This window comes from Musca vetustissima, unplaced genomic scaffold (assembly GCF_032173495.1).
Source record: "Musca vetustissima isolate MV318-11 ecotype Yass unplaced genomic scaffold, APGP_CSIRO_Mvet_v1 utg61837, whole genome shotgun sequence".
NCBI classification, from domain to species: domain Eukaryota; kingdom Metazoa; phylum Arthropoda; class Insecta; order Diptera; family Muscidae; genus Musca; species Musca vetustissima.
In genome coordinates, this window is record NW_026888112.1 from 1 (window position 1) to 10,076 (window position 10,076).

At 35.5% G+C, this 10,076-nt stretch overlaps 2 protein-coding genes across 2 annotated transcripts; one reads left to right on the top strand and one right to left on the bottom strand.

The window, feature by feature from the left end:
• The first annotated feature begins 3,282 nt into the window (after positions 1-3,282).
• LOC133335930 (cysteine-rich DPF motif domain-containing protein 1) lies at positions 3,283-3,756 on the top strand. Its single transcript, XM_061544223.1, has one exon. It carries the CDS (start codon positions 3,283-3,285, stop codon positions 3,754-3,756), a length of 474 nt encoding a protein of 157 aa, XP_061400207.1.
• A 1,338-nt stretch (positions 3,757-5,094) lies between these two features.
• On the bottom strand, positions 5,095-7,075 carry LOC133335931 (RNA-binding protein 34-like). The gene is made up of 3 exons (XM_061544224.1): positions 7,039-7,075; positions 5,676-6,530; positions 5,095-5,607 (listed from the first exon to the last, which is right to left on the bottom strand). The coding sequence occupies exons 1-3, from the start codon at positions 7,073-7,075 to the stop codon at positions 5,099-5,101; spliced, it is 1,401 nt and encodes a 466-aa protein (XP_061400208.1). The 3' UTR covers positions 5,095-5,098.
• Positions 7,076-10,076: the final 3,001 nt, after the last annotated feature.

Below are 10,076 nucleotides of genomic sequence, written 5' to 3' on the forward strand. Positions count from 1 at the left end.
CGTAACCTAAAAAGCCGTTCAATTTCATCAGACCACCATTTCTTGGGAGCATAATTATTTTCCGGCTGAATTTGAATTGTATTATTCTTAATTATTGATGCAACATCAGAGTTAAAACTTTCGATTGAATTGCCAATCCTTAATTGTGAGAGTTCTTCCAAGACTTTTTTGTGACGTATACGATACGATTTCTTAAATTTGATGGCAGACGGATGTAGTTCAATAATTATTGGAAGGTGGTTGCTGTTGGTCAATTTAGTATTAAGAACCTTCCACGATGGATTTTGGAGAAAATTTTTACAAAATGTGACATCAATTGCTGAGTTGTAATCATTAAGTCGAAAAGTTGGATCTCCATTGTTAATACAAGAAAAATTATGAATCTCCATGCTATCCTCAAGTTGCCTTCCAGCAGCATCTGATGAGAGGTTGCCCCATAAGGTAGACTTGGCGTTAAAGTCACCACCAATGATAGTTGGAAGCGCCAAGTTTGATACTTCAGCAAGTAGGTTGTTGACAGATGATTCAAAGAATGTTGAAGGTGTGCTAGGAGAAAAATAGGCGACAATGAAAGTATAATTCTGTTGTAGATTGATTGTAGTAAGTCCCAGAATCTCAGCATCAGTAGTAAGGTTCAGAAGAGAAAACTTGATATGTTTTTTAATGTATACTCCTACTCCGCCGTAACCATCTGCTCTATTTTTGGAAGCGAAATTATAATTTAGAATGCTGCAAGAAGAGTTATCTTTAATCCATGTTTCGGTAAGGATAGCTATGTCAATATTATGGCGATTTAGAAACAGCTCCAGTAAATTTTTATTGTGAATATTATTTAAACTTTGTATATTTAATTGTAATATTTTCATAGTAAAAAATAAAAGAAATTGAAATTATGTGTTGATCCTTGTCGCGTCCAAGGTACTATCAAAAATCTTATCGTAATCCATTTGGAGTAGTTTTTTTTCAATATTAATACGTACATTGTTTAAGAAGTTGAAATGATCTGCAGACAGATTGTTGGATTCGGATAAAAAACCAGTGACTGTTTTTGAAGTTTCTTCTAGTAATTTTTCTAGTTCAGTAACTTTATTTTTTTCCGCTAGAAGCAGCGCACTACCATTAGGGGCCTGGTATACAGCATCTTCCTCTAATGCCAGACGACGTTGTTCTTCCAGCTTCCTAGCGTTCTCAGCTTCACGTTCACGATTTTTAAAATTTTTCGTTACACTCGAGTAAGATTGATTTGCGTGTACACACCTTGCAGATTCTTGGATATTTCTCGTTTGATTTAAATTCTGCAATTTATTATTCGTGGGCTTAATTGGTAGTGAGGGGAAATTCGTGGTGGTGTCATCATCCAGCAAATAATAACGATTTGAAAAGATTGTGGGATATTTTATTTTGGCTTCTGACACCGATAAATTTTCTAAGGTGGTGACCCTCTTTATGTTGAAAGCTTTACTTCTTGCCTTGCATGCCCTATCAGTGGGGACATGGTCTCCATTACAATTAGGGCAACGTATTGGAGTCTGGCATGGTGCGGTATCTTCATGAACATGGTAGCATTTTTTACAATTCGGTTGTTTCTGCTTGCAATGTTTATTAACATGGTTGAATCTGTAACAACTATAGCATTGTGCGAATGGAATGTAGTTACGCACACGAAGATCAGCATAACCATAAATTTTAATAAACGTAGGTACAGTTAGTCCTTCAAATAGAATTTTTACTCGCATAGTGGGTACAAATTCATCTTTTTCCTTGCGCAAAACTCTAAAAATTTTTTTAATTGGAATTTCTGAGTAAATATTTTTATACAGTTCTTCAATTGAAATATCCTTATCAACTGGTGAGATTATACCCATTCTTGATACAAAATGGGAAAAAATGCGCGGTTGATAGCCAGCATCAACATGGCGCTGGTCTTTGACAAATTCATTGGCTGCTTTGGCATTCTTAAAAGTTATTTTTCCACGACCATAGCCTATTTTGGTTACAGCTAGAATATCACCATTATTTAATGAGTTCACGTATCTTGCTAATGCAAAAATACTGATGGGTTGTCTTTGTACACTGGCCGATAATTGGTCAATGTACACCATGTATGGTCCTGGGTGATTAATGTCATAATAGTACTCACTGGTTGCTGGAACTCGAGGGGCAAAAATGGCATCTCCGGTGGTTACTTCGGTGGGGGCTTCGTTGAGCTTTACTGTAGATGAAAGCAGAGAGCTATGTTGCTGGTCAGGTTTGGCTGGTGGTGTTGCAAAGATATGATCACTATTCTTTTCCTTTGATGTTGATCTTGATCGAGACCTTGACCGGTCAGATCTTTCCGTAGGAATTCGTTTGCTAGACGTCCTTAGAGGTGGTTTATTTGGCCTTTTATCAGGAGGCTGCGCCGGTGGGAGCTCCACTGGCTCATCCATTTTGGGGATATCAAACCCCTAGCACAAAATACACTTTGTTGTTTAAAATCAAGAAAAAAGTTGTTTTGTTAAACTAATTTAACAGAAAAACTAATATTTAGAAGTGGTTTTTTCCAAATTGAAGTAACGGTAAAAATGCCACTGTCAAAAGCGTATCACTCAAGAAAATTAAACGCAGTTAAACGTGTTAGCGCATCGGCTTCTCTCGAACGAATGTATTTATTATTTTATTTTATTATTTCATCTGTTTTACACAGATGATTCATTTGTAAAAACTTGAATCACCTTGTTAATGAGAAGATCTTTATAATCACCCGTCCTTTCACATATGATCCATTGCTCAAACATTTGAATCACCCTGTTAATGAGAAAATCTTGTTTAGATTACTGTTTGCATCACTCGAATGTAAGGCTTATTAATAAGGTCTTCCTGGAGGACCAGCTGCCCGATTCTTGTCGGAATTCATTATTGTGAATTGAAGGATATCCTGTTGTCCTGCAGCACCCTCAAAAGGCGGTAACAACTTCATCTCATTTTAAACGGAATTCCTGTTTGACAAATTTGAAACACTGGCTGGATAAAGGGTGGCCAAATACTTATTCGGAGCGTTTGAAATTCGAAACCCTTTTCGATGAGCCAATGATCAACTCTTAAAGGATCCAAAATCTATTTTAAATATTTGTAAGTTTGGTAGCAGCATTATATTTTTTCTTATTCCGTAATAATTTTTGGTTTTTTATTAGCCGAATAGGATTTCAAAATTGGAATTTAGAGACCCCTTAAGGCCATTGTTGCAGTGAAAAAACATCGGAATCAATTTACGGATACATTTCCCTACTATTTACAGCAAAAATGTCTGATGAATTATCCACAACAAAATCTGCCACAGACCCAATAGAAACCACAACCCAAACTTCTGATGATACCCCTAAAGAACCAACCACCACGGAAACCAAAGAAACCGATACCGTTATCGATGATCGCATATTATTCCATTGTAAATTATGTGGCCTGCACGAAAAAGTCCATTACTATGGCGAGCAGCCATCTTTTGTTTATGGTCTGGAATTTTGTGAACCCACATATATAATGCGTGATCCATTTCAGCCGCCCATACCAAAGTGGAAATCAAAGCCGGAATATTTTATAGCAATCGGAGCTGAATGTATTCGATGCAGCAATATGATATGTAAAGATACCTCGTGTAGTTTCTTCTATAAGCGTACCTATTGTATGGAATGTGCCAAGGCGTTAGCGACTACATTTCCAATGGATATACAGGTGAAAATAAAGAAGCAATTGGCGATGGGGACAATGAGGAGTTGAATTCATTTTTTTTTAATTTTTCGGAGGAGATTTATGGGAGACATTTTTTTTATTTCCGAAGCCTCGAAACTCCAAATTCAGCTAGCTGATTTGAAAAATATTCCTTAAAATTACACATTTTAACATTGGCAAATTTAAAATTTCTTATAAAATCTATAAAATTTCTTATAAATCTAGCTTAGCTGAATTGCACATTCCTAAGAGAAAACGTTGTTTACTTACAAAAAATTGACTTTTTCCACAGTGTAAACTTATTCAGCTTAGCTGAATTGCAAATTACTCGGCAAAAAATAATTTGCAAGTTATAAATCGATGATTCGGCTTAACAATATAAAATAAAAACTATAAAATCCAAATTCAGCTAGCTGAATTGCAAAATATTCCTTAAAATTACACATTTTAACATTGGCAAATTTAAAATTTCTTAAAAAATGTATATTCAGCTTAGTTGAATTTCAAATATTTGACTTTTCCACAATATAAACATATTCAGCTTAGCTGAATTGAAAATTCTCAAATGAACTTTTCTGAATAAGATTTATATTATGATATCAGCAATTCAGATTAGCTGAATTAGATTTTTTGTAGATATTTATCTATTCTGCTTAGCTGAATTGACCTATCGTTAGAAAAACTTTAATTCAACTCAGCTAAATAGGATTTTCATTGTGAAATATACAATTAAGCTTAGCTGAATTGGGTTTTTAAATAAAATCTACAAATCAGCTTAGCTGAATAGGATTTATGTTGTGATATCAGCTATTCAGATTAGCTGTATTAGATTTTTTGTAGACATTTTCCTATTCTGCTTAGCCGAACTGACCTTTCGTTAGAAAACCTTCAATTCAGCTCAGCTGAATAGGATTTTCTTTAGGAAATATACAATTAAGCTTAGCTGAATTGGGTTTCTTAAACAAAATCTACAATTAGACTTAGCTGAATAGAATTTATGTTGTGATATCAGCAATTCAGATTAGCTGATTAAGATTGTCTGCAGACATTTTACTATTCTGCTTAGCTGAATTGGCCTATCATTAGCAAATGTGCAGTTCAGCTGAATAGAATTTTCTTTAGGAAATATACAATTTAGCTTACTGAATCTATTTTTTGTTAATAAATTAACTCTCATTTAATTAAATTTAACAATTTCTCTCTATTTTTATTACCATATATATTAATATAATATAAAAAACATATTTTAGTTAAAATACAGTCAAGGAGAAACAAAAACATTAAATTTATGATTTCTATTAAAAAACAACCACTCTCCAGGTGTGGTAGGTTGGCTATACTTTCACATAGAAAAGTAAATACTTAAAAATTAACTACGTCCTTCCTTCCTTTACTCGTCACTTTTCGGTCTGGGTGCTATTTTCTTGGCAATATCCATGGCTTGACTGGGCTTCTTCTTTTTCTGTTTCTGTTGTTTCTTCTTGAGGGCCTCCACCTTAACGCCGCGGAATTCACTTTTCTTCGTCTTCTTCTCGCCATCACCCCCTTGAGATTGTTTTGGCTGGGAATTTGAATTTTTGTTTTTATTGAATTTTTTGGATTTATCGCCACCAGAACCACCCGCCTTCTTATTGTGTTTTTGATGAAGTTTCTCTTTGGCAGCCTGGACATCACGTTGCTCCTTGGCACCCAGTTTTTTGACACTATAACGTTCAACATTTATGGGACGATCATCCAGCAGGGTTTGATTCAGTTCCAAGGCCAAGCCCACGGCATCGGCAGTTTTGAAACGGACATAGGCCACTCCCTTGCAGCCCTTGTCCTTGTCACGAATGCAACGGACATATTCGATTTCGCCACAACTGCTAAAGGTCTCACGCAGAGATTCTTCGGTGGCAGCTGGAATTGAAAAAACATAATTTTTAATTGAAAAAAATTTAAAATCTCAAATTTATTTTGAAACTTACTATATTTCAAATTTCCCACAAATATGGTACGCTTGGCCTCCTCCTTCGATTCCAGGGCCGAGGCTGAGTGTTTCAAACTCGATTTGGTGACACGCAAATGCATACCCTTGAATTCGCTTCCATTCAGTTCCAATGCCTTTTCAGCCGCCTCCTTGCTTGTGAGTACCACATAGGCATTAAGGGCCCCAGCGGCCTTACGCATTTTATGTTTATGTAAAATTTGACCAGCTGCCGTGCGTAAACGTATTGAGTTGACAGGTCCATATTTTTTGAACAACTTGGTCAATTGTACACGTTTGGTATTGACTGGCAGATTACCCACAAATACTGTGGCCTCTTCTTCGGCCGGATCTCTGGGTTTTTTCTCGGCCAATTTTTGTGCCTTTAATTCTTCGCGTTTCTTTAGTTTCTTTTCCTTCTTCAATTGGACACGTTCGGAAGCCTCAGATGTAACTTTGGGGGCCACCAGTTTCTTTTCAATTTCTGCAACCTCTTCTTTGTTGGCATCCTCCTTGGCTAACTTGTTGTTCTTCTTCTTGTTCTTTTTATTGGGTACCTGTTCAGCAGATTGTTGCTCCTGCTCGGACAACTCCAATTTACGTTTCTTGGCCTTCTTTGCAGCCTTACCCTGGCCTTCTTCTGCCTTATTTTCCTCCTTCTTCTTTTCTACCTTCGTTCCCTCAGCTATTCCAGCCGCCTTTTTCTGTGCCTTCTTCAGCTTCTGGGCCAATTTTTTCGCCTTCTTCTTTTCAATCTTTTTCAGCTCAGCCTCAGTGAGATTTCCAGCCTCCTTGGTAGTGGTGGCGGCGCTCTTTACCTGCACCACATTTTCCTGCTTCTTCTTTTTCTTTTCCTCTGCCAGTTTATTTTTCTTTTTATCCACTTTATTTTTCTTTGCCACCTTCTCTGCGGCCTTTGGTTGTGTCTCCACGAGGACTTCTTCCTCCACGTGTTTAGTTTTTATTGAAGATTTTTTATTTTTATTCATGATTTCTTTTTTATTTTCAAATCTGCGTTTTCAAAACTCTTCACGTGTATATGAATGAAAATAAAAACATTAAAATTAACGTGGATTGTTGCATAGGGGGGAAAACAGGGTGACACATAGAAAATTGTTTTAAACACTATAATATGCATAGCCCTCAACAGAATTAAAGCGTAAAACGCTTGGCGTTATTTTTGTTACAGTAAAGAAGGAGAAAAAAGGAAATCTGGAAAATTTTCTTTTAATTTTTGTTTTCAAATCGCCGTTTACACAATTCTTCACGTGTATATGAATGAAAATAAAAACATAAAATTAACGTGGATTGTTGCATAGGGGGAGAAACAAAAACAGGGTGACACACAGAAATTTTTCTTCAACCCTCAACAGAATTAAAGCGTAAAACACTTGGCGTCATTTGTGTTACAGTAGAGAAAATTCAAATAAAAAATTAAATTGATCCCTTTGAGGGAGTCTGAAAAACAAAACTAAAACGGCATTTGCATTACAACTTTTTGCAAGTTTAACCCACTTTATGAGGATTTATTTTACAAATAGAAAATGGAATTGGCAATTGAAACCCAATGGGTTAACCCACTTGGGTGTTCTAAAAATCCTCAAGTAATTGAAAAATCCAAAAAAAGTTACTAGAAGAGAAAAAAAAACTTCAAATACAAAATTATGTTGATCCCTAGAGAGAGTCTGTAAAAAATTATAATTTAATATGATCAAGGGCTTTTTCACAAAAAAAATCTAGGACCGTCGTCGTATTTGGGGTTCTGAAAATCCTCAAGTAATTGAAAAAGTTAAAAAAAAAACAATCTAATGCTGTCGTATTTGGGGTTCTGAAATCCTCAAATAATTGAAATAGTCAAAAAATCACTGATTGGTGCGCTCTATGGTCCGAAGGTGTAATTGTAACATGCTTCTTCGAAAATGAAAATGGAACGAGTGTCACCGACGACAATTCGCAGCGTTATGGTCATATAAAAACCAATGTTTTTGTGCCTGCTCATGAAGAAGCCGAGCTCAAAAAAGATGTTGTTTTCTACTTGGTCTGATTCGTGGCCTTCCCCCTCTAGGGGAACCATCAGTAGACTCGCTTTTATATGCCTTTTGAGCTAGGGCATTCCCATTCATTCGCACAAATGAGGCAGCTCTTGGGGTGTTTGAAAGAAAAGAGCTGCCTCATCTGCTTGCGCAAGTACCCATGCTTCAGATCCATATAACAGCACGGGTAGTATCAGCATCTTGTAAAGTATGAGTATGGTCTGGCGGGAGGTGGCCTTGTTTCTAAACTGCTTACTTGGACCATAGTAGCATTTGTTAGGAGAAGAATGCTAGATTATAAATTTCATATTTACCAAACTGTCGGTGTGTCTTCAGCTAATTAGCGATGGACATCTACAGAGTATGTAGGTTCAATTGTTTCCAGATCTTTCTTATCCTCACATAAAGAGACGTAGTTGTTAGCCATGTCAAAGTTTTAACAAAGCTAAGGATCTGCTTTGAGATCTATTCCGGAGAAGAATGCTAGATTATAAATTTCATATTTACCAAAATGTCGGTGTCTTCTGCTAATTAGCAATTGACAACTACAGAGTATGTAGGTTCAATTGTTTTCACCTTCCCTCCTCATCCACACCGCTAATGTCCCATTTAGAAATGTGAGATCTAATCCGGCAGTGATCGGTTATGATACCCATAACGATTTTCCTTCTCCCTTACTATGAGACAGCAGCGAAGAAATTCTTCGGCGAGTGAATTCTGGCCTTTCCCTGTTAACATAGCTTGGTAAGTTGTTCTTTACGTGATTTTAGCAGCCGTGAAACTAGAAATTTTAAAATGAAAACGATTTAATATTTACAATTTATCTACCTACCCTTTTGTGGGATATCCAAATTCTGCAAACGAATTATTTTTTGCTTTCGGACCACTTGAAGTTTTAGTTTCTCCAAAGCGTAAGACGTTAAATTTTCTACTTTACGCCAAGCCTTTACAAAATACAACTCTGTACCTTGAATTATTTCCAATAACCAAAATAGTTCCTATTCCAATATCCAACAAAAGCAACAGCAGGCTCTGTATTCGAAGTTTTTTTCAAATAATTAATAAAAATCTATCGAAAATAAAAGTTAAAATTATTTAAATTGGTAAGTGAAATGTCAAAAATTAATAAATGTGCAAATTTTTACAATATTGTGCGAATTATTGTGAATTTTGAAACTTATGTGAGAAGCACTGTCCAATTGGCGGCATCTACCAGATGATCAGCTGATTATTTGTTTACATTTGATGGGGTGTTGGTGTTGATATTGGTTTACCAACCAAAATGAAAAACGTACCATTCAAGGTGTATTTAATAGGGTGTATGCATGAATTTCAATAGCTAATTGTGTTACAAAAACAACATAGTTATAGAAAATAAATAGTCAATGCATTAAATTGAATATTGGGGTTGCCCAATTTTTCGGAATACATACATATAAAAAAATAATACAAATCTTCTTAATATGCTGTTGTATTATCGCTGCAAAATGACACAATTTAAAATTCATCTCTTATTTTTTCTGATACGTTTTGGAACCAATTTAGAATAAGTTCACTGTAAATATTATTTGAAATTAAGACCCTAATATATTCTGACTATTTTACAAAAAAATAATAATAAAATCAACTGTTTGTCACTTTCATCTTCTATAAATACACCTTGGTACCATCATTAAAGATATCCTACGTTTTTTTTTAGTGTTATTCTTTTTGTTAAGTTAAAATTTATCAATATTATTGACTAAATATTCTCAAATTTAAAACGAAAAAATTCAATTGGCCGCAAATAATTATTTATTATCGGCTTTCATTTTACTATGCGACCAAAATAAAAAACGTTCCAGTTCAATTTATATGTTTCCATGATTTATTTGAGTTTGTTGTGATTTAAACGGCATGTACGTAAGAACTTTTTACCGGGCTAATGGTACCGGATTTCGCTATCATTAATATGTTTCCTTGTAAATAATCAGAAACGGCTCAGTTATGCTCAGAAGTACAAAAACAAGGGTATTTCGTTTTGGAATACGGACGAAAGTGAGCTCGAGATATTTGGCTCCGAAAAACAGAAAAATATGGATGAAGACTAATTCAGAGTTTAATGAACAAAACCTTCAAACTACGGTGAAACATGGTGGAGGCTCGGTTGCGGTCTGGGAATGTTTTGAAACTTCGGGGGTTGGAGAAATTGATTTTATTGAAACGACTATGAATGCGAAAGGTTACATAGATATTCTAAACAAAACCGAGACACCAAGCGTTCTTAATTTGGGGATATTCCAACAAGACAACGATCACAAGCATACCTCTCGCCTAACGAAGGAATGGCTTCTATACAGAACCCCAAAAACAAATAGATCACCCCCGCA

Coding starts and splice junctions, on each gene's coding strand:
- LOC133335930 (XM_061544223.1), top strand. CDS start 3,283: ATGTCTGATGAATTATCCACAACAAAATCTGCCACAGACCCAATAGAA.
- LOC133335931 (XM_061544224.1), bottom strand. CDS start 7,075: ATGACGCCAAGTGTTTTACGCTTTAATTCTGTTGAGG. Junction 6,531..7,038: donor ACGCTTTAATTCTGTTGAGG/GTTGAAGAAAAA, acceptor ATAAACTGGCAG/AGGAAAAGAAAAAGAAGAAG. Junction 5,608..5,675: donor TGTGGGAAATTTGAAATATA/GTAAGTTTCAAA, acceptor TTTCAATTCCAG/CTGCCACCGAAGAATCTCTG.